We start from the raw sequence: 24,354 nt of genomic DNA, 5'->3' as shown, positions 1-24,354 counted from the left end.
GAAAGCGGTTCGGGAAGATTCATGTTTCTTGCGCGACTTGCCCAAGGTGACACACAGTCCTAACAACTGGCCCATCGCAGGGTGTGAGATCTGGAACTCAGACCTTCCCAGCCAGGGCTCAGTCCTCGCCGCTGCCTAGATGAGGAAGCAGGAAGGGTCAGCAGAAAAGCGTGCCCCACCCGAACGACTGGAACACCTCAGTAGGATACGGGTGGGCAAACGTGGGCCACACGATCCCACCGGCCTCTTTTGTCCCAAGTCCCGAGGCACCGGTGCAGCTAGAAGAGTGGGCGGTAGAGCGCAGGGAGGGGATGCGGTCGGGAGCAGATTTCGGGGGCGGGGCCCGCGCGGCGGGGGCGGGCCCGCGGCACTCGGGGCGGGGCTCCCCTCGGGTTCGCGGCCCGGCCGGTGAGCAACGGCGCTGCGGACCATGGCGAGCGGCGAGCCTTCCCCCGGCAGCGGCGCGGCCCGGCGGCCGCTGCACTCGGCGCAGGCGGTGGACGTGGCCTCGGCCTCCAACTTCCGGGCCTTTGAGCTGCTGCACTTGCACCTGGACCTGCGGGCTGAGTTCGGGCCTCCAGGGCCCGGCGCAGGGAGCCGGGGGCTGAGCGGCACCGCGGTCCTGGACCTGCGCTGCCTGGAGCCCGAGGGCGCCGCCGAGCTGCGGCTGGACTCGCACCAGTGCCTGGAGGTGACGGCGGCGGCGCTGCGGCGGGAGCGGCCCGGCTCGGAGGAGCCGCCCGCGGAGCCCGTGAGCTTCTACACGCAGCCCTTCTCGCACTATGGCCAGGCCCTGTGCGTGTCCTTCCCGCAGCCCTGCCGCGCCGCCGAGCGCCTCCAGGTGCTGCTCACCTACCGCGTCGGGGAGGGACCCGGGGTGAGTGCGCCCCGGACTGCGCCCGCCGCTGCCTGCCCGCCCCTCCGGCCCCAAGCCGCCCTGCACCCGCACCTACCCCACCCGGGAGGAGGGACAGGGAGGATCTTCCAGAGCGTCCCCCTAGAGGGGCCTACTCCGCGCGCGCCGCCTCTAGGCCTCCTCCCCTTGCTTTCTCTTTTCCTCCCCGGCTGCCTGGTTTCCTTCTTCTGGACTCCTCCAGCCACTCGGCGGCGCATCCTTCGCCCTTTCCGTCCTTCCGCGTCTCCTCCCTGGCCCTGGAGGCTTGTCTAGATTGCGCCGCATTCCCGCTCATCGCACACTGCCGTTTCTAACATTTTCCGTGGCTTTCTAGATGACCTATTGTTCATGCACTTCACTTAGTGCTGTCTTGGACTTTTGGGCCGAGGTCCCTGATTATCAGCCACCTTATCTCTGCTTTATGGTGGCTCTGGAATTAGCCAGATGCTGATCTAGCTCTTTGTTCTGTGTTGCCTTGTAGTTCCACGGCTAAAGCTCATATCTTTGTTTTTGTTCCTCCTGTGAAGTCCTGGATTTGATTAACGAAAGAATTTGAGTAAAAGTGAGAACTGGAATTAGGGTGCTATAAGCATTATAATCATTTGGCCTTCTCACTGTTGGTTTACTCTTTAATTTTTTTTCGGGACGGGGCAAATATTGGAAATAAGAGGATGGAGTTACGTGGCTTATGTCTGTAAGAGTCAGAAAATCCTTCCTGGAGAGTCCTTAGGCTGTGGCTGCCAGTTATCTCTCAGGTAGAGTTGGTTGCAAGTTTCATAGTAAACTACGTGCTTACAGTTTAGTCTTTCTTTTATTCATTTATTTGAGGCAGAGTCTCACTCTTGTCCAGGCTGGAGTGCAGTGGCAAGATCTCGGCTCACTGCAACCTCTGCCTCCTGGGTTCAAGCGATTCTCGTACCTCACTCTCCCTAGTAGCTGGGACTACAGGTGTGCGCCACTACACCCGGCTAATTTTTGTATTGTTTAGTAGAGACAAAATTTCACCATGTTGGTCAGGCTGGTCTCGAACTCCTGACCTCGTGTTCCGCCTGCCTCGGCGGCCTCCCAAAGTGCTGGGATTAAAGGCGTGAGCCACCGCGCCCCACCCACAGCTTGGTTTTATACATTAGGGAGACATGATATATCAATCAGTATATGTAAGAAGTACATTGGTTGGGTCTGAAAAGGCAAGACAACTTGAAGCAAAGGCAGGAAGACTTGAAGCAAAGGCAGGAAGACTTGAAGCGGCAGGTGATACACAAATGGTTACATTCTTTTGAGTTTCTGATGAGCCTTTCCAAAGGAAGTAAATCAGATATGCATCCATCTCAGTGAGCAGAGTAGTGGCTTTGAATAGAATGGGAGGCAGGTGTGCCCTAAGTGGTTCCCAGCTTGAGTTTTCCTTAGTGATTTTGGGGGCCCAAGAGATTTTCCTTTCACAGCCTGATAACACCACTACATTCCAGTCTGAGCAACAGAGTGCGACCCTGTTTTAACAAAAAAAAAAGCAAAGGTGATGAGTAAGCAATTTTGGTGGAGGGGGAATGATGGCTAATATTTAATAAGATGAACCAGGCACTACTAAAGTGCTTGACATATGTTAAATGAGTTGTCTTTCCATAAGTGGCTAATATGTTGGGTGGTACATGGTAAGTAAGCTGTGTTAGCTCTTACTGCTAACTTTTGTATTTCTTTTTTTTTTTTTTTTTTTTTGAGAAGGGGTCAAAAAGCTCCCTACATTGTTCTTTTTAAAAATCTCATTTCCAGGCTGGGTGCGGTGGCTCACATCTGTAATCCCAGCACTTTGGGAGGCCAGGGCTGGCAGATCACCTGAGGTCAGGAGTTTGAGACCAGCCTGGCCAACATGGTGAAACCCCATCTCCACTAAAAATACAAAAATTAGCTGGTTGTGGTAGCTCACACCTGTAAACCCAGCTACTTGGGAGGCTGAGGCAGGAGGATCGCTTGAATCTGGGACACAGAGGTTGCAGTGAGCTGAGATCATGCCATTGCATTCCAGCCTGGGTGACAGAGTGAGGCGCCTTCTTAAAAAAAAAAAAAAATTCTCATTTCCTAGCTGATCAGTAAAAACATCACTGACTGATGGCATTCAATGATCAGTCAATTGATCAGTTCTTATTGACTGGTATAGTGGCACCATCTCAGCTCACTGCAGCCTTGACCTCCCTGGCTCAAGTGATCCTTCCACCTTAGCCTCCTGAGTAGCTGGGACCGACCACAGACCTGCCACCTCCACACTTGGCTAATTTTTGTTATTTTTTGTAGAGATGGGGTTTTGCCATGTTGCCCACGCTGGTCTTGAACTCCTGGGTTCAGTCTGCCCACTTTGGTGTCCCAAAGTGCTGGGACTACAAGCATGAGCCAACATGCCTGGCTTAATTTTTTTTTTAATAGACTTTATATTTTAAAACATTAAAGCAGAATTGAGCGGCTAGTTCAGAGAGTTCCCGTATACAGTTCAGTACTCCCTACATACACATATACACACAGATTCCCCTCTTGCTACCATTTTGCATTAGTATGACACATTTGTTACAATTAACCAATGCTGATATATTATTAACCAAGATTGAATCATTTTACATTAGTATAATAATATATTTGTTATAATTAATAAACCAGTACCGATACTGGAGTCCATAGTTTTTTCAGATTCCCTTAGTTTTTACTTAATGTCTTTTTCTGTTCCAAGAAGCCATCCAGAATTCCACATTATATTTAGCTGTCATGTGTCCTCTTGGGACTGTGACAGTTTCTCAAACTTTCCTTGTTTTTGATATAACTTTGACAGTTTGTTTGTTTTTTGAGACAGGGTCTTGCTCTGTCACCCAGGCCATAGTGTAGTGAGTGGCACAATCATGGCTCACTGCAGCCTTGATCCCCCTGGTTCGAGTGATCCTCCTGCCTCAGCCTAAGTAGCTGGGACTACAGGTGCATACAACTGCGCCCAGCTAATTTTTTGAATTTATTATTTGTAGAGATGAGGTCTCACTGTGTTATCCAGGCTTGTCTCAAACGCTTGGGCTCAAACAAACAATCCTCCCACCTTGGCCTCCCAAAGAAAGTGCTAGAATTACAGGCATGAGCCACTGCTCCCAGCCAGTTTTTTGTTTTTTATTTTTTTTATTTTTATTATTTCTGTAGAGACAGGGTCCCCCTGTGTTGCCCAGGCTGGTCTCAAACTCCTGGCCTCAAGCGATCCTCCTGCCTTGACCTCCCAAAGTGCTGGCATTACAGATGTGAGCCACTGAGCCCAGCCAACCTCGACAGTTGTGAGGAGCGTTGGCCAGGTATAGTGTAGGATGCCCCTGTATTGGAACTTATCTGATGTTTTCTCATGATTAGATTGGGATTATGGGTTTTGAGGGGCAATTCACAGAGGTAAAGTGCCATTTTCTTTTCTTTTTTTTTTTTTTTTTCTTTTTTTTCTTGAAATGGAGTTTCACTCTCGTTACTCAGGCTGGACTGCAGTGGTGCGATCTTGGCTCACTGCAACCTCCACCTCCCTGGGTCAAGCGATTCTCCTCCCTCAGCCTCTGAAGTAGCTGGGACTACAGGCACATGCCACCACCCTGGTTAATTTTTGTATTTTTAGTAGACACAGGGTTTCACTGTGTTGGCTAGGCTGGTCTTGAACTCCTGCCCTCAGGTGATCCACCCACCTCGGCCTCCCAAAGTGCTGGGATTACAGGTATGAGCCACCACGCCTGGCCAAAGTGCCATTTTCATCAGGTATTGAGGGCGCATAGTATCCACATGATTTATGACTGTCAGCATTGACCTCAGTCCCCTGGCTGAAGTAGTGTTTATCAACTTTCTCCACTGTGACGTTATTCTCTCATCCCTTTCTATACTGCACTGTACCTGTCATAAGGAGACTAATTAAATTTTTCACGCACAAAAACTCAAAGAAAAACCCAGCATCCCAACGTAGCTTCCTTATGCCTCTTAAAATAGGTCTCAGACACCGCTGTGTTCAGAACCCTTCATTAGACTTGCCCAGGCCTGCCTCCCCCACTCTGCATCCGGAGCCTGCATCTGTTTATGCCTCTGCTCATGTTGCTGCTCATCTCCTTGTGAATGTCTCCTCCCTTCCTTTCCTTTCCAGCCATCTCAATCCTGCGTGTCTTTGAAGGTCCAGCCAGAAAGTTTTCTTCCCCTATGCAATCATCCTGGAGTAATTGAATCCATTTCTAAATTCTGAATGGTATTTGTTACTGACCTATGCTCCACCCTGCCCGGCTTCCAGGTAAATGAATGCCTGTTTGCTATAGGCAAAAACTGGGTTTTGTTATAAATCATTCAGATTTGACCTTTTTTTTTTTTGAGGCAGAGTCTTGCTCTGTCACCCAGGCTGGAGTGCAGTGGCATGATCTCAGCTCACTGCAGCCTCTGCCTCCTGGGTTCAAGCAATTCTCCTGCCTCAGCCTCCTGAGTAGCTGGAATTACAGGTGCATGCCATCACGCCCGGCTAATTTTTGTATTTTTAGTAGCAACGGAGTTTTACCATGTTAGCCAGGCTGATCACGAACCCCTGACCTCAAGTGATCCACCTGCATCGGACTCCCAAAGTGCTGGGATTACAGGCGTGAGCCACTGCACCCAACCCAGATTTGCCTTTTGTTTAAGAGCTAACAGAACACAGATAAAGAATCATATAACCAGTGCCTATCATATAAAATACAATTCTTATGAAAAGGTAAATTTTAGGAATAGAAAACACACATTAGGCCAGGTGCAGTGGCTCACACCTGTAATCCCAGCACTTTGGGAGGCCAAGGCAGGCAGATCACCTGAGGTCAGGAGTTCAAGACCAGCCTGACCAACATGATGAAACCCCGTCTCTACTAAAAATACAAAATTAGCCAAGTGTGGTGGTGCATGCCTGTAATCCCAGCTACTTGGGAGAGTGAGGCAGGAGACTTGCTTGAACCCAGGAGGCGGAGATTGCAGTGAGCTGAGATCACACAATTGCACTCCAGCCTGAGCGACAAGAGTGAAACTCTGTCTCAAAAAAAAAAAAAAGAAAAGAAAAGAAAAGAAAACATATATTAGGCTGACATGATGGCTTATGCCTGTAATCCCAGTGCTTTGGGAAACTGAGGTGGGCGGTTTGCTTGAGGCCAGGAGTTGGAGACCAGCCTGGCCAACATGGTGAAACCCTATCTCTACAATACAAAAATTAGCTGGGCTTGGTGGTGCACGCACCTGTGGTCCCAGCTGTTTGGGAGGCTGAGGCATGAGAATTGCTTGAACCTGGGAGGTCGAGGTTGCAGTGAGCCGAGATTGCACCACTATACTCCATCCTGGGTAACAGGGCGATACTCTGTCTCAAAAAAACAAACAAACAAACAAACAAAAATACATATTAATCACTGACTCCCAGTTGAGTTCTGCTTTTCTGTGTCTTACCACAAGTCCAAATGCAGTTGCTTCAGTAGTTTTTTGTTTGATGAGAAACTACTACAGTGAGAAGGACACAGATAGGGTACAGATGACAGTGTCAGAGGCTAGGTCCAGGGTCTCTGAGATGACCCATGGGATGCAGTGAGGAATGGACCCTTTCTGGTGGCTCTGCCCTGTGAAGTGGATGTCATACTTTGGCTTGGATTCCAGGGTGAACTAAATACACAGAGGAAAGAGCTTTCTAGTTCGAACCAGACTGGCTGGCAGAAAGGTTTTAAGGATTACCTAAAATTCTCTCATTCCAGCCAGCTCACTTCTCTGGCCAGACTGAGCTCGTGTGGGAGATGTCAGTTCTGAAATGTTCTTCTTTTCACTTAGGTTTGCTGGTTGGCTCCCGAGCAGACAGCAGGAAAGAAGAAGCCCTTTGTGTACACCCAGGGCCAGGCTGTCCTAAACCGGGCCTTCTTCCCTTGCTTCGACACGCCTGCTGTTAAATACAAGTATTCAGCTCTTATTGAGGTAAGGAGACTAAGGTTAGGTGCACCTGCCCTTGGGATGAAGAAATGATTTCAGATCTATCAATCAGGTCACATTTCAGTGGTAAATTATTATATCCATTCAGTGGTACTTCTGAAAAATTGCTTACTTTTAAATTCTTCCACCTACTGAAGTTGTATGTAGCCTTCCTCTAAATCCCATCAGTTGAGCACAGATTTAGTTTCTTGAAACCTTTGTGTTCTCCAAGATAGACTCCGGGCCATTATCATCACACACAGGTGGCCGGTCATGCTCTTATTCAAACTAATCAAAAGGAGACTCTCTCCAGGTAAAATCTCCTAAGCTTTCTCTGTTGTCAGGTCCCAGATGGCTTCACAGCTGTGATGAGTGCTAGCACCTGGGAGAAGAGAGGTCCAAATAAGTTCTTCTTCCAGATGTGTCAGCCCATCCCCTCCTATCTGATAGCTTTGGCCATCGGAGATCTGGTTTCGGCTGAAGTTGGACCCAGGTAGGAGACAAAGATCCCACAGGCAAGGTTGGATTGGCCTCAGAGGTGAGGAGGACTCTGACCAGTGGACCTGCTGGGGTGGTTCTTGGGCAGTCTTGGATCCTCTGTCTGAGTCCAGAGCCTTTCTGCATCTTATGCAGCATGAGCACAACTGGAGGAAGTGCTCTTTTTCTCCCTGCCTTTCTCACTCCCTCTCTCCAGTTCTAATCCTGCTGCCTGGAATGAGATCATCATCCCTGCTAGCAGTAGCGCTGTCCTGGGCTGCCTTACAGAAGGATGTTGAGATTTAGGCTGCAGTTTTGGGAAATTGATTTTTTTTTTTTTTTTGAGATGGAGTCTTGCTGTGTTGCCCAGGCTGGACTGGAGTGCAATGGTGCGATCTCAGCTCACTGCAACCTCTGCCTCCTGGGTTCAAGCGATTCTCCTGCCCCAGACTCCCACGTAACTGGGACTGCAGGCATGCCCCACCATGCTCGGCTAATTTTTGTATTTTTCATAGAGATGGGGTTTCACCATGTTGGCCAGGCTGCTCTCGAACTCCTGACCTCAGGTGATTCACCCGCCTTGGCCTCCCAAAGTGCTGGGATTACAGGTATGAGCCATCATGCCCAGCCTGGGAAATGGATCTTTATTAATATCTTTAAGTTCTAAATGCCCTTCTAGCAGCTATATCCGCTTTCCTATCTTTGTACCAAATCTTCCCCATTTTCTTTTGCACGTAGTTCCTGGAAATAACAACTTTGGTATCATTTCCCTCTAAGAGGGAAGCGGACTCTCCTTCCTGTCTACAGCAGATGCATGAGTCTAAGCCTACAGTGACAGTAATGCCTCCATGAAGTTACATGGATCTTGTGAAGATAAAAAGGGATTTTGTAAGGTTTCCTGAGAAAAGAGGTTTGACCAGGAGTATAGGTTTTTCCTGGCTCTCATGTTACCTGCCACCATAGCTTGGTCCCAATGTGGGAGCATCACAGGCTGGACAGTGAAGCCGTGACCTTTTCCTGGCACTGTTGCTGTTCTTTATCTCTGGCCCTGCTCCCAGTTCCTAGAGGCAGTGGTGTCCTTGACAAGATTAGTTATAAGCCTCAGACTTCATAACTGGGCTCAGTGGCACTGCTGGTATCGTGAGTCTTAGTTTCTGGTTATCAGATGGAATAATAAAAGGGATTCCGTTGGCATCTGCTGCCAGTGCACACACTCAAAACAATACCAGTCTGGAAAGACAAAGTGCCCTCCTCTCACAAAGGGCTGTCTTCCTAATAGGCAGGGCGAGAAATAACAAAAAGGATATCATCTTTGCAATAGACAAGCAAGTAGATAAGTAAAGGAATGTCGTTTCCAAGAATACCCTTACTAAGATTCTATTTGTAAGAGTATGAACTATTAATGGGAAATGAGAGAACAATAGATTCTAAAGATACTGAGTGATAATGATTTCTTTTTATACTGCCTGTAATAAAATGACAACATGGTATATCGAACTAGGTGACAGTATCCACTTAACTGGTGGTAATGCCTTATTCCTTCCCTGATTAGATGGACAGTCCTTGCCTCCTGGGTCACATCGTAGGGTCTTGTGGGGGTTTATTTATTTATTTATTATTTTCGAGATGGAATCTTGCTCTGTTGCCCAGGCTGGGGTGCAGTGGCATGATCTTGGCTCACCACAACCTCTGCCTCCCGGGTTCAAGTGATTCTCCTGCCCCAGCCTCCCGAGTAGCTGGGCCTACAGGTGCGTGCCACCATTTCTGGCTAATTTTTATATTTTTAATAGAGACAGGGTTTCACTATGTTGGCCAGGCTGGTCTTGAACTCCTGACCTCGTGATCCACCCACCTCGGCCTCCCAAAGTGCTGGGATTACAGGCGTGAGCCACCGCGCCTGGCCGTGGGGGTTTATTAAATGGGAGGGTCTTCTGGCAAGGTATGGCACCTATCCCAGTCCCTGTTACTGCAAGAGGAAAATCCTGGGCAGAGGGGAGTTATGGGTATATCCCAGTAGGCCCTTTTATGTATAATCTCTTCTAATCCTTACACAGACTCCATGAGGATGATACTTTCTACATTTTAAAAATAAGCAAACCAAGGCTGTGGTGAGTGGCTTGTGCAGGACCACTAGTTGGCAAAACTGGAATTAAAATCCAGGTATTTCCATTGCAAATCCAGTGCTCTTCGCAATATACTACAGGTAGTGAGATTGCAGCTTGACTGAGAGCATCCTCATTTATTTTGACAGAAATGTGTGTCCTGCTGGGGTTATCTTGGATGACTGACTTAAACCTTCTAGTTGTAGCAAGCTGAAGTCCACGGGGCTGAAGGACTATGGTAATTTCGATATCCAAGGTGGTGGGAGAACAGCTCACAAAGTAATTCCTTGAAGACGCTGACTGCCATCCCATGGTCTTTTTCTGTCTGGTGTTCTGTCACATCATCTTCGGTGACTTTTCTCTCCTAACACCCAGGGTTGAGGGTGGCTACAGGGTTTCTTGTGCCCTGCCCTGCCCTACCCTGCCCTTCTCTTTCTCCCTCCCTCCCTCCCTCCCTCTCTCCCTCTTTCTCTCTTTCTTTCTTTTCTTGCCTCGCTCTCTTGCCCAGGCTGGAATGCAGTGGCACAATAACAGCCCATTGAACCTCAAGCTACCAGGCTCAAGCAATCCTCCCACTTCAGTCTCCAGAGTAGCTGGGACCACAGCTACTCTGTCACCATGCCCAGTTAATTTTGTTTATTTTTTGCAGAAGCAAGGTCTTGCTATGTTGTCCAGGCTGATCTTGAACTCCTGGGCTCAAGAGATCCTCCCACCTCGGCCTTCCAAAGTGTTGGGATTACAGGCATGAGCCTCCGCACCAACCTTCAGGGTTTCTTGACCTCTACTCAGGGAGCCTTCTCCACTCTGTCAGCCACCCCTATTCACACCCATGCTCTGGAGTCTAGAGCCTAGACATCATCATTGTCATGAACTGTACCATATCTGAACTTTTAAGCCCCTTGTCCTCATTCATCCTGACTCTGCTAACCTTCCAGCTCTCTGACGGCCTCACTCCCACTATATTCCACCATGTCTCCTCCTTCCGGCAAGCCACTCATTTCTCCTGGGTAGTCAAGACCCTCCTGACTGGGCTTCCCTCCGTGGCCCAAGTGTGTGGTTGGTTACCTCTTACCAACACCCCAAAGCCCCTTGCCCACTATCCCACTGCTGTAATGTCCCAGTCCCTTGTTATACAATTCCTTTTCTCTACTTCTATAAGTGGGTATTTGGGAGATGTAGAAAATAGTGAAACTACACAGTAATAACCACTATACCTTTCTCAATTCTTCGTGAAAAGTTGGAATTAAAGGAAAGTCGAAATAGACATTCGTGGGGTTTTCCAGAAAAATGTAACAGATGTACAGTGTTCAACTGCAGGTGTGCTTTCAAGATTGTTCAACAGTCCTCTTGTTTATCTTTCCATCTCACTCCCTTTAAGCTGTTCTAAGACTTTACTCTTCTCTTTAAGTTTGCTATCCAATCCCATCCCCTCATTTAAGCAGAAGGTCTTGTCTCCTGTTTTATTGAGAATATTAAATTCATCAGATATGATTATGTCAGCTTCCTGTCCTCTACTTAAAAAGTTATCTTCATCTGCTTTTATCCTTCCAGACTGCAATGAGGGTCCTTCCTTCTGTTTAAAGCCAAATCTCTTCCCTCACATGTCCTCTGGGACTTGGCCTCATCATTTACATCTCTCTCTTCAAATCTGAAGCCTCCCCCTCTAGACAGGCACCAGTTTCTCTTAGATCTATAGCAAAGCAAAAAACAAACTCAAGGCTGGGCGTGGTGGCTCACGCTTATAATCCCAGCACTTTGGGAGGCCAAGGTGGGCGGATCACTTGAGGTCAAGAGTTTGAGACTAGCCTGGCCAATGTGGTGAAACCCCTTCTCTCCTAAAAACACAAAAATCAGCCGGACATGGTGGTGCATGCCTATAATCCCAGCTACTCAGGAGGCTAAGGCAGGAGAATCACTTGAACGCGGGAGGTGGAGGTTGCAGTGAGCCAAGATTGCACTACTGCACTCCAGCCTGGGTGACAAAGTGAGACTCCACCTCAAAAAAAAAGCCAAAACAAAAAAAAAAACAAACTCGGCCGGGTGCAGTGGCTCACGCCTGTAGTCCCAGCTACTTGGGAGGCTGAGGCAGGAGAATGGTGTGAACCCGGGAGGTGGAGCTTGCAGTAAGCCGAGATCGTGCCACGGCACTCCAGCCTGGGCAACAGAGCAAGACTCCATTTCAAAAAACAAACAAAAAACCCTTAACTCCATATTCTCTTCTGGCACAACACCCTGTCCTTCCCTCTGTAGCCAGGTGACTTGAGTGGCATGTATACTCACTGGCTGCACTTCTTGAAACCCCCCCACCCCACAATCATTTATTGCTACAACCCATTGGAATCCAGCCTCCCACCCTTGCCATGCTGTTGAAACTCTGTAGTAAGAGGGGCCATTCGCCTCAATACAGATAACCCATGTGATGCTTTTTAGCCCTTGCCTTCATGTTCTGCTGTTTTTCTTCTGCCCCCGTTGACCCTCCTCTGGCTTCTGTGATACCACCCATGCTGATTGTCAGGCCTCCTGGTTAGTCCTTTCTCATCTCCTTCCCTGACTCCTCTGCCCAGCTCCTTGTGTGTCGGTGTTGCCCAAGGCTCTGTCCTTGACCTGTTCTTTTCTTCTACATGCTTTCCTTGGAGAAGCTCACCCATTCTGGTAGTTTAACATATTTTCTGTGTCTTGCAGCCAGGATGATCTCTTAAAATTAAATCTGATAATGTCACTTGTTGGCTTAAAATGCTCCCATGGCTCTGAAGGTCCAATTCTGTAACAGTGCATCTGAGGCTCTTTATGACCCGGCCCTCTTGGGCCTCTCATGTCCCACCTCCTGCCACTGCCTCCCCCATTGCAGTCTGTTCCTGTCCTCGAGTAATCCCAGACTCTTGGTGCTTCGTCACATGCATATGCGGTGTTCCATGGCTAGGTCTTTGCTTTTGATATTTGAGAAGTACCTGATACTGGTTCCCCTGTATCTTTTCTTCCTGTTAGAATAGTTCCTATGCTTCAGCAAAGGCAGAGGAAGTTTTCCCTCATCCTGGCCTGGACCCATCCCACTTTGCCATCAGTCTCTTTTTTTTTTTTTTTTTTTTTTTTGAAACAGAGTCTTACTCGGTTGCCCAGGCTGGAGTGCAATGGTGCGATCTTGGCTCCCCGCAACCTCTGCCGCCCAGGTTCAAGCGATTCTCCTGCCTCAGGCTCTCAAGTAGCTGGGATTACAGGCACACACCACCATGCCCTGCTAATTATTTTTTTTTTTTTGTATTTTTTTTTTTTTTAGTAGAAATGGTGTTTCACCATGTTGGCCAGGCTGGTCTCGTACTCTTGACCTCAGGTGAACCGCCCACTTTGGCCTCCCAAAGTACTGGAATTACAGACGTGAGCCACCAGGCCCAGCCAGTCTCATTCATATGTCCGTGTGGAAAAGCAGTTCTACAGCGCAGCCAGGGGCTCTTGGTCAAGCAGAGTCTTTGGCTGCAGGAGCCCTGAGTCCGTTGCATCTTTCCATTAGACTGGATCTTCTTGTTTTGTTTTTCTTTTTGTTTCCTCCAAGCCACCTTTGTTTCCCTATCTTTTTATTAGGAAAATTTCAAATATTTAGAAAATTGAAAGGATGATGCATTGAACACCTATGGAACCATCTACTTTGTCATATTAGTTTTATGAGTGGATTTGTTTTTATTTTTGCTAGACCATTTAAAAGCAAGTAAATCTGTGTGCCTCTCTGAAGAATAGAGGCGTTCTCCCTTATAACCACAATCCCATTATTTTACCTAAGGCAGTTAACAAATTTCTATTAACATTAGTAGGTTTGGGTCAGACACAGTGGCTCATGCCTGTAATCCCAGCACTTTGAGAGGCGGAGGCAGGTGAATCACTTGAGCCCAGGAGTTTGAGACCAGCCAGGGCAACATAGCGAAACCCTACCTCTACAAAAATAAAAAAAGTAGTCAGGCACGATGGCGTGCAACTGTAGTCCTAGCTACTGGGGTTGGGGAGCTGAGGTGGAAGGATCACTTGAGCCCCAGGAGGCAGAGGTTGGATCACACCACTGTACTCTAGCCTGGGCAACAGAGCAAGAACCTGTCTTTAAAAAAAAATAAAAAAGTTTGTCTCTTAAGGTTTTATTCAATTCCAGATTCTATTATTAGAACGCTTTCTTATCTCTCCTATAAGTAGGGAGAAGAAAACTAAAATGTACTGTATAAACTGCTGTTTGAAGGGCTTTTGTGTGTTGTCTTATTTAATCTTCACTCATCTTACAGATGAGGAAACTGAGGCTCAGAGAGGTTAAATCACTTTTGCAAGATCGCATTCAGTAGTGAAGCCATAACCGTGTAGCACGGTTCCACCTCCATGAGGCTGTCTTGGGTTCTTGTTTCTCAGGTGTGGTGAGCGGTCTCTTGGATCTGTGTGGTGATCTGATCTTGCACTCCGTCACTGTGGCTGACTGCATTGTGACATTCACTTGGTGGAGGCCAATTTCCTACAGGTGCTTTCAGGATCAGGTCACTGCGATGGTCTCTAAACACCATTCTGCTTTCTCTGCTCTCTTGTCTTTAGGAGCCGGGTGTGGGCTGAGCCCTGCCTGATTGATGCTGCCAAGGAGGAGTACAACGGGGTGATAGAAGAATTTTTGGCAACAGGAGAGAAGCTTTTTGGACCTTATGTTTGGGGAAGGTGTGGTATCACATTGACTCTAGTGTCTCCTGTTAAACTGAGTCCCTGGCTTCCATTCTTCCTCTTCGTGTGGCTTCTCCACCTCCTGCCTCCCAGAGCCAAGTTTCCCTGATCCCAGAAGTGAAGGAGAGGAGGAAAAGAGGAGGGTATGAGCCAGGCTCCTCACTTGCTGAGGAGAGGACCAGGAGATGAGGTTCTTTTTTTTTTTTTTGAGATGGAGTCTTGCTCTGTCGCCCAGGCTGGAGGGCAGTGGCATGATCTCAGCTCACTGCAACCTCCACCTCCCGGGTTCAAGCGATTCTTCTGCCTCAGCCTCCAGAGTACTGGGATTACAGACGCCCTCCACCACACTCAGCTAATTTTTGTATATTTAGTAGAGACAGGGCTTCACCATGTTGGCCAGGCTGGTCTCGAACTCCTGACCTCAGGTGATCTGTCCACCTTGGCCTCCCAATGTGCTGGGATTACAGGTGTGAGCCACCAGGCCCAGCAGAGAAGAGGTTCTTGAGGTGTTCAAAATGTGACCTGCAGTTGCCAAGTTTGAGATGGGGCAGCACCGTCAGGGTCCTTTGTTGACCTGTGTTTTCCCATTGCTGGAAGTTTCCCCACACTCTGTTTTTTAACTTTGACATCTTCAGACTTGAGGCTCCTTAGATAAAAGGCTCCACGTTGGTCTTTATGACCACAAGTTGGCCTCCAGGGAACTCCATGTGATGGAGCTGATAATACACTTACCACCTCCACACCTGCTTGGAAGGAGAGAGGGAAACAAATGCCTGGAGAGTGAGCTCCAGGAGAGCAGACACCACCTGGATGAGGGAAGTCCCAGCAACGCAGGGGAGCCACGTGGGAGAAGCATTGAGGAGCCTGGGCTTTATTTTCCGCACTGGGCCCGAAATCGTACTCTGCCTGTTTAGTGACTGCATCTCTTAGGCCTTGGAAATAGGCTGGAAAGGGAAGCGAGGTAGGGTCTGCTCCTGGAAGCCAGGGCCTCTCGGTGACCTCCCCGCTTCTCGGCAGGTATGACTTGCTCTTCATGCCACCGTCCTTTCCATTTGGAGGAATGGAGAACCCTTGTCTGACCTTTGTCACCCCCTGCCTGCTAGCTGGGGACCGCTCCTTGGCAGATGTCATCATCCATGAGATCTCCCACAGTTGGTTTGGGAACCTGGTCACCAACGCCAACTGGGGTGAATTCTGGCTCAACGAAGGCTTCACCATGTACGCCCAGAGGAGGATCTCCACCATCCTCTTTGGTAAAGTGCCCACCCCTCTCCTAAGGACTCTGCCTCCCATTCTTAACCTGTGGGGCCAGTGTGATCTCCTTATGGGGTTTCAGAATACAAGTGGGTGTGAAGAGACGAGGCAGTAGTGTGTATCCAACATTTTTCTGTATGTATGAATTGTGAAAACCATACATGGTTTGACAACTGACTTTTTTTAAAAAAAAAACATTTCCCCAGGTCATTAGATTTTTTTTTTTTTTTGAGACAGAGTTTTGCTCTTGTTGCCCAGGCTAGAGTGCAATGGCACGATCTCGGCTCACTTCAACCTCCGCCTCCCGGGTTCAAGCGATTCTCCTGCCTCAGCCTCCCAAGTAGCTGGGATTACAGGCATGCGCCACCACACCTGGCTAATTTTGTATTTTTAGAAGAGATGAGGTTTCTCCATGTTGGTCAGGCTGGTCTCGAACTCCTGACCTCAGGTGATCCAGCCGCCTCGGCCTCCCAAAGTGCCAGGATTACAGGCGTGAGCCACCGCGCCCGGCCCATTAGATTTTCTTCTATAGCTGCATATATGGATTTTTAAAATTTACTGGTTACAATTTCCTTACATATAAATGTCTATTCATATCAGATGATTTCAATAATAATAAATTCTTAGAAACATAATTTCTGGATCTGAACTTTTTTTTTTTTTTGAGACAGAGTCTTGTTCTGTTGCCCAGGCTGGAGTGCAGTGTTGCAATCTCAGCTCATTGTAACCTCCACCTCCGTGGTTCAAGCAATTCTCCCACCTCAGCTCCCCCACATCCCACCCCCTGTAGCTGGGATTACAGGCATGCACCACCGTGCCCGGCTAGTTTTTATGTTTTTGTAGAGACAGGATTTCGGCATATTGGCCAGACTGGTCTTGAACTCCTGGCCTCAAGTGACCTGCCTGCCTAAGCCTCCCAAAGTGCTGAGACAACAGCTGTGAGCCACTGCACCCGGCCCTGAACATTTTAAATTACATAGTCTTTTTAGTACATATTGTCCATTATCTTCCAGAAAGTTTGTACAAATTCTATACTTTCATTCAGAATATATATAGCAAGAGCCTGTTTGTGAATATCTTAATCAGCCATTAGGAATCCTGCAAGCAAATGTTTTTATCCCATTGTACAGTTGAAGAAACTGAGGCTGAGAGAGGCTAAGTCACTTACTCAGAGTCAAAACATCTAGGAAAGGGCAGAGCTGGCTGGTTCCAAAACCCTGTGCCCCACCCCTCCACTGTTCCCTCAGTCATTGTTTTTAATGCAAAAGGAGACTTACAGATCCTTAAAAATTTGAGATTGATCATTTCTTTTGTCTGACAGAAACACTCAGATGAAAAATAATTCTAAGTTTTCACAGAAGATCAAGTCATTGCCAGGCACAGTGACTCATGCCTGAGGCGGGTGGATCACCTGAGGTCAGGAGTTTGAGACCAGCCTGACCAATATGGTGAAACTCCATCTCTACTAAAAATACAAAAATTAGCCAGGCATCGTGGTGTGTGCCTGTAGTCCCAGCTACTTGGGAAGCTGAGATAGGAGAATTGCTTGAATCCAGGAGGTGGAGGATGCAGTGAGCCGAGATCGTGCCACCACACTCCAGCCTGGGCAACAGAACAAGACTCTGTCTCAAAAAAAAAGATCAAATCATTTTCTAAAAATAAGGCCGGGGGCCGGGCGTGGTGGCTCATGCTTGTAATCCCAGCACTTTGGGAGGCCAAGGCGGGCAGATCACCTGAGGTCAGGAGTTTGAGCTTGGCCAACATGGTGAAGCCCCCTCTCTACTAAAAATACAAAAATTAGCTGGGCGTGATGGTGCACACCTGTAATCCCGGCTGCTCGGGAGGCTGATGCAGAAGAATCGCTTGAACCCGGGAGGAGATGGAGGTTGCAGTGAGCCAAGATCACGCCATTGCACTCCAGCCTGGGCGACAGAGTGAGGCTCTGTCTCAAAAAATAAAATAAAATAATAAAATAAATGAAATAAGATAAAATAAAAATACAGTACTTTGATAAGGAAAGGTAACTGTCAGAAAGGTGCGATTCCCCCAGTCCTCACTTAGGAGAGAGACCAACAGCCTGAGTTAACCAAGTCCTTTGTAGCCCACAGCAACAGGGAGCTAGGGACTGTGTCAGGCTCTCTGTAACTGTTCCTATTTGCCCTGGGTCCCCAGGAGGGTAATGTTATTAAGCTTCAGGTATCTGTCGCTGTTCTTCTTGAGGCCACAAGGAGGCAGCACAGTGTCTCTGTCAGGTAAATACACTTGGATGTGGTGACAGACTTTCCTGGGGCTTACGTTTGATTCTGCACCAGGTGCTGCGTACACCTGCTTGGAGGCTGCAACGGGGCGGGCTCTGCTGCGTCAGCACATGGACATCACTGGAGAGGAAAACCCACTCAACAAGCTCCGCGTGAAGATTGAACCAGGTCCAGGAGGCTCCTCTGTCTGACACCCACTCCCCTCAATTGAGCTTGGAGCCCCAAGTTAATGCGAACTTCATGTTGATCGGTGCACACTTAGAATACTTTATTTGGAGGGAGGGGCACTCCAGAGCTCTTTCTAGCCAATTCTCTGGCCCCTGGGCTGACTGAACCCAAGCCATTGCAGCCAGATAGGAGTTCTGTCCAGTCTGTGCAGTTCGTGATGACTTCACCATTGCTTTGCGTTTGTACAAGTCCATATCATTTTACCAGGCTCTTTCCCGTTCCTTCATGATCATCAGGGCAGATCTGTGGATTAGCCTTATTTTACAGAGGACGGGACTGAGTGCCAGACAAGTTAAGTGTCTTGTCCAGGTCATGTACCTAATCAGTGCATGACTGCAACTGAGATCCGGGTCCTCTCTCCTAATTCAGATCTTTTTACTTCTTAACATTTTCCTTCATTCCATGTGTGACTAATCTGAAACCTTTTTATGCAGTTGAAGCTCATGTTCCTTGATGCTGTTAAGTGTGCAGATGAATTTCTTAGAGACTGGTAATTAGTTTTAGCCTGAAACAGCTGTAAAAACAACACATTAGCTGGGCATGGTGGCTCGCGCCTGTAATCCCAGGCCAAAGCGGGCGGATCATGAGGTCAAGAGTTCAAGACCAGCCTAGCCAATATGGAGAACCCCGTCTCTACTAAAAATACAAAAATTAGCTGGGTGTGGTGATGCACACCTGTAATCCCAGCTACTGGGGAGGCTGAGGCAGGAGAATCGCTCGACCCCAGGAGGCAGAGGTTGCAGTGAGCTGAGATTGCGCCACTGAACTCTAGCCTGGGTGATAGAGCAAGACTCCGTCTTAAAAAACAAAAAACAAAAAAAAAACCACATTGATCTGGGAGGGGAGGTTGAGTATTTAGGTGGTGACCAATAGGGATGGAAAAGACACAGCTTGGTGCTCAGTGGGAAGAGCTGATGGAACCTACCCATACAAAGTGTATCCTGGGAGTAAGGAAATGTGTCTGCTCCTCTGGAAGGCTGGTTTCTCTGTCTTCATATTAGATCCACAGTGAATGGCCCTCTGAGATCTTGGAAGTAACCTTCAGAGAGGCCAATATCTGGAGAGAGATCTTGGCCTTGAGAGAGAGATCTTAAGAGAGAGTCTTGGCCTTGAGAGAGGCCAGGATCTGGAGAGAGGCCAGGATCTAGACACCTTGGCCTTGCTGTCCCTGGGGAAGCTGAATTCTGATCTCTTCCATTGCTAGTCTTTGACTGTGGAGCTAGAGAAGAACGTTATGGGTGACAGGCTACAAAAGCTCAAATCTTGTCTGCTTTCTCCTCTGCCAGGCGTTGACCCAGACGACACCTATAATGAGACCCCCTATGAGAAAGGTTTCTGCTTTGTCTCATACCTGGCCCACTTGGTGGGTGATCAGGATCAGTTTGACAATTTTCTCAAGGTATAGTCACATGAGGGGAGAAGGAAGAGGAGAGGATAAAGCCACTGAGCCTGATCAAGGGTAGAGGCAGGGGGTGAAAGAGGTAAGGGGTTGGAGGAGCACCCAGGACACAGAGGGACACCACTCCCCACGGGGCCAGAGAGGGTCTAAAGAGCCTTGCCTCCTCACAGGCCTATGTGCATGAATTCAAATTCCAAAGCATCTTAGCCGATGACTTTCTGGACTTCTACTTGGAATATTTCCCTGAGCTTAAGAAAAAGAGAGTGGATATCATTCCAGGTAAGCAGAGGAACTGGACCACAGGCTTCTAAAAAATAGTAGAGAATGAGATCTCATTTACACTCGGAAAGGTGGTGGTGGATGGGAAAACACTGGGTCAGAGTCAGCTAGGTAGGGGCATTTTGGGAAGCAAACCCAGAATCCTGGGATTTATTCCACAAAAATGACCTCTTTTGACTCCTTTCTGCCTCATCTTCTCCCACTCTGTTTCCTTACTCTCTCCTCTCCTCTTGTTTTCCTCAAACCTGGACACGCATAGTCAGACCCTTAACTTGCCCGGAGAGCTGCCACTGCTGCTGCTGCACCACTGCCCCAAGCTAAAACTCACAGGGCAGGAGCGGAGGCAGCACCCCATCCTACGGCCGTCTGAGTGAAGGCAACCCCAGTGGCCCTCCTTATTTCTTTCTTTTTTTTTTTTTTTTTTTTGAGATGGAGTTTCACTCTCGTTGCCCAGGCTGGAGTGCAATGGCACGATCTCGGCTCACCGCAACCTCCGCCTCCTGGGTTCAAGCGATTCTCCTGCCTCAACCTCCCGAGTAGCTGGGATTACAAGCACGCGCCACCACGCCCGGCTAATTTTGTATTTTTAGTAGAGACAGGGTTTCTCCATGTTGGTCAGGCTGGTCTCGAACTCCTGACCTCAGGTGATCCACCTGCCTCGGCCTCCCAAAGTGCTGGGATTACAGGCGTGAGCCACTGCGCCCAGCCCCCAATTTCTGCCTGGGAGGTACCGCTTCCAAAGAAAAAACGAAAAATGTCCTGTCATGGATGACACAGTCCATTAGACATACCCCCACTTCTTGCTGTGACCTGAACCTCGAGTCACACTATTGTTGGTTTGATGAAGTCCACGTCCTCTGACAGTAGGATTGGTCAGGCCTTCAGCAGCACCTACTGTTCGGTTGGAGGCTTGCATTTTAATGTCATGGGACTCCAGAGCTAATGACAGTTAATAATTCCAGAGTACTTACTATGCATCAGGTGACACGCTAAGCTTTTAATGTTTATTTGCTCATGTAATCCTCATAACCGTCACTGAGGCAGGGCCTATCACCCCCACTTTATAGATAAAACTGAGGTGCAGAGAGGTGAAGTAACATGCCCGTGGCCTCCCAGCTGGTTAATGACAGAGCAGGGGTAGGAACCCAGGCAGCCTGGTCCTAGAGCCCGGGTGCTTAAGTACAGTGTGGTTGTGGTGATCGGTAGGAGAATGTGCACGTGAATAGAGCATCCACCAACTTGGCTCTGACAACACAGTGCTAATTTGGAGCGAAAAGCACTTTCACGGTCGAAACAGCACAGTCTCTAGATATCATTAAAACTAGGACCCTGCTGAAGCAAATAGTTACATGGGAAAGTAATGTTAAATGCTGGGGAAAGAGTTTGGGATGGAGAGAGGAGAAACTTGAGGTCTCTGGGAGTTGCTTGAACCAGTTGACCGTAACCTGGCCAGAGAATTCTGATAGTGTTTTCTGTCCTCCCAAACAGGTTTTGAGTTTGATCGATGGCTGAATAGCCCTGGCTGGCCCCCTTACCTCCCTGATCTCTCCCTTGGAGACTCACTCATGAAGCCTGCAGAAGAGCTAGCCCAGCTGTGGGCAGCCGACGAGCTGGACATGAAGGCCATTGAGGCTGTGGCCATCTCTCCCTGGAAGACCTACCAGCTGGTCTACTTCCTGGATAAGATCCTCCAGAAATCCCCTCTCCCTCCTGGTAAGAAAAAATGGTGAACCAGGGCTCCTTGTGTGCAGAGCTTTATGTCAGGGGCTAGAGGGAGGCTCACAAAAAGTAGTGATGCCTGCCCCTAGGGGACTGCCACGTACACTAGGGGAGACTGGCACTCCACAAGGAATGTGCCATCGGGAGGTTATGGGTTCTACTTATAAGCATCACAAGGACAAAGTCACAAAGCCTGGCATTGCTCAAGTCCGAAGCTCCTGCAGGCGACTCTTGTAAGGCCTTTGTGTCTATTAAGTCATTTAATTCCCACAACTCCTCTGGGAAGTAGGTGGTGTGATGTTAATACCCAGGTGACAGAGAATGAACTTGAGGTACAAACAGGTTGCACAGAACCCAGTCATCCAAATCTCTCAACCACTAATGCTTTGTGGCTGCTCAGTCAACATAATATTCACCAACGGGTTAAAAAAAAGTTAGAGCCAAGATGACTTTTAGCAGGTGAGTGGTAGAAAAAATGGGACGGATATTGGGGGAACATGTCTGCTTTAATCTTGCTCTGTCGACCAGGCTGGAGTGCCGTGGTGCTATTGGCTCACGGCAACCTCCGCCTTCTGAGTTCAAGTGATTCTTGATTCTAGCACCTCAGCCTCCAAGTAGCTGGGATTACAGGCGTGCGCCACCACACCCGGCCAATTTTGTTTGGTATTTTTAGTAGAGATAGGGTTTCGCCATGTTGGCCAGGCTGGTCTCACATTCCTGACCTCAAGTGATCCGCCCACCTCAGCCTCCCAAAGTTCTAGTGTTACAGGCGTGACCCACCGTGACCAGCCACAAACCATTTCTTTCTCTTCTCCAGGGAATGTGAGAAAACTTGGAGAGACATACCCAAGTATCTCAAATGCCCGGAATGCAGAGCTCCGGCTACGATGGGGCCAAATCGTCCTTAAGAATGACCACCAGGAAGATTTCTGGAAAGTGAAGGAGTTCCTGCATAACCAGGTGGGTGACCCCTGCCTCGCTGTTCCCGAAAGCACACCGGGACCCACTCAGCCACACTTGAAGTAATCATGTGGGCAGGGCTCATCGAGGACTCATCTGAGGCACAGAGGGAGGAGCAAATGACCTGAGGACACTACCACTCAGCCTCTTTACTAGTATGGCTTTGAAGGCATTGCCCTAGGGACAAGAGGAGGCCTGCAGGCTTGCAGAGCTTTCTGCAATTCAGCTGGTGAGACCCCAGGGGACAGAGGCGGGAAAGAGGGTAACAGCGTCATATGGGAAACGCAAGAGGGAAAGGGGCCAGAGGTGGAGCAAGAGGAACAAAGGCTTGGAGGATAGGTCCCTGCTGCCCTGTGACTTGGGCATGATTGGGACAGCAGCCAGACCCTCTGTCACTATGTGAAAGTTGCCCTGTTGAGGAAAGGCCCCAGGCTCTCAGGATGAACTGAATGTCATCAGATTCCTGAGCAGGGAGGGGCTGGACTGGAGATGAAGCATTGCTCTGCATAAAGTCAGGGCTGCGTGCCTGTTTGGGGATATTCTGAGCCCTTTGACGGCTTCCTCAAGGCTCTGGATTTTAGGAACTTGTGATGTCGCTGGCTTATATTTGTGTGAATTTGACCTGTGGGTTGACCTGTGGGTTTTCCTTTGTTTGACTGCAGTTGGAGCGTATGCGGCTGTGAGCTTTATTTGCTGCAGCCGTTGATATCGGCTATACACTTGGTGACTCAGCACCTACGCCTTTCCAGAAGTCTGGAATCTCATTGCGTCAACCCAACTCATTCGTTTTGTTGACTGTAGACATCCCCATGTTAGTGTGGATTGGGATGCATATTGAGATCCATCTCCATGGATCTTTGGCCCCCATGAAGATGCCTGAATTAGAGCACTTCTGATGAGAAACTCCTCATTCCAGCTGTGATACCCACATCCCTTTTAGCACCTAGCCATGGCTGCTGTTAGACTGGCACTGGGGGCAGGAGGGCTGGACAGACCCACCAGGCAAGCTTCTTAGGCATGTGTATGTGTGTTTCTTGCAGGGGAAGCAGAAGTATACACTTCCGCTGTACCACGCAATGATGGGTGGCAGTGAGGTGGCCCAGACCCTCGCCAAGGAGACCTTTGCATCCACCGCCTCCCAGCTCCACAGCAATGTTGTCAACTATGTCCAGCAGATCGTGGCACCCAAGGGCAGTTAGAGGCTCGTGTGTATGGCCCCTGCCTCTTCAGGCTCTCCAGGCTTTCAGAATAATTGTTTGTTCCCAAATTCCTGTTCTCTGATCAACTTCCTGGAGTTTATATCCCCTCAGGATAATCTGTTCTCTAGCTTAGGTATCTGTGACTCTTGGGCCTCTGCTCTGGTGGGAACTTACTTCTCTATAGCCCACTGAGCCCTGAGACGGAGAACCTGCCCACAGCTCTCCCCGCTATAGGCTGCGGGCACTGCAGGGCAGCGGGTCTTCTCCTCCTCCCCGCCTAAGTCTCTGGGAAGAAGTGGGGAGGACTGATTCTCTTCTTTTTTCTCTTTCTGTCCTTTTTCTTGCTGATTTTATGCAAAGGGCTGGCATTCTGATTGTTCTTTTTTCAGGTTTAATCCTTATTTTAATAAAGTTTTCAAGCAAAAATTAAGTTACGGATTGAGTGACTATTAAATTTCTTCCACCAGAGGTCCTCACTGTATTTGTTCAGGAAAGGTCACTGGGGGAAGCCCAGAGAATGACAGTGTTTTCCTGTCCTCAGGGAACGGCCAGGGTGAAGGAGGTGGGTGTCCTACACATGCATATGAAAAAAAATATGGCAAAATGGCACAGCTGGTGCAGGAAAATGAAAAAGGAATAGCATTCCAGTTCTCCGTGAAGCAGCTGAATTCTCTATCTGCAGCAGCATTCCTATTATCTTTTCCATCACTAAGAAAAAAAAAATGGGCTGGGCACGGTGGCTCATGCCTGTAATCCCAGCACTTTGGGAGGCTGAGGCGAGAGGATCGCTTGAGCCCAGGAGTTTGAGACCACCCTGGCCAACAGAGCAGGACTTCATCTCTACCAAAAAAAAAAAAAAAAAAAAAAGCCAGGTGTGGTGGCTCACGCCTGTGATCTCAACACTTTGGGAGGCTGAGGCAGGCAAATCATTTGAGGTCAGAAGTTTGAGACCAGCATGGCCAACATG

General features: G+C 48.6%; 1 protein-coding gene across 3 annotated transcripts; it reads left to right on the top strand.

Annotated features, from left to right (window-relative positions):
* The first annotated feature begins 353 nt into the window (after window positions 1-353).
* RNPEP (arginyl aminopeptidase) lies at window positions 354-23,817 on the top strand. Of its 3 annotated transcripts, none has more exons than XM_024245997.3 (11): window positions 354-877; window positions 6,701-6,841; window positions 7,180-7,328; window positions 13,972-14,088; window positions 15,109-15,344; window positions 17,658-17,771; window positions 19,118-19,230; window positions 19,401-19,509; window positions 20,998-21,222; window positions 22,046-22,188; window positions 23,229-23,817. In XM_024245997.3, the coding sequence occupies exons 1-11, from the start codon at window positions 431-433 to the stop codon at window positions 23,385-23,387; spliced, it is 1,953 nt and encodes a 650-aa protein (XP_024101765.1). In that variant the 5' UTR covers window positions 354-430; the 3' UTR covers window positions 23,388-23,817. The 3 variants fall into 3 exon arrangements, with proteins under 3 accessions (XP_024101765.1, XP_054379207.1, XP_024101771.1); XM_054523232.2 differs by lacking the exon at window positions 354-877 and adding an exon at window positions 1,215-1,283; XM_024246003.3 differs by lacking the exons at window positions 354-877; window positions 6,701-6,841; window positions 7,180-7,328 and adding an exon at window positions 9,277-9,652.
* The last annotated feature ends 537 nt before the right edge of the window (window positions 23,818-24,354 follow it).

Source organism: Pongo abelii, chromosome 1 (genome assembly GCF_028885655.2).
Source record: "Pongo abelii isolate AG06213 chromosome 1, NHGRI_mPonAbe1-v2.0_pri, whole genome shotgun sequence".
Taxonomy (NCBI): Eukaryota; Metazoa; Chordata; class Mammalia; order Primates; family Hominidae; genus Pongo; species Pongo abelii.
Note: the sequence above shows the minus strand (reverse complement) of the source record. Positions and strands in the feature narration are given on the sequence as shown.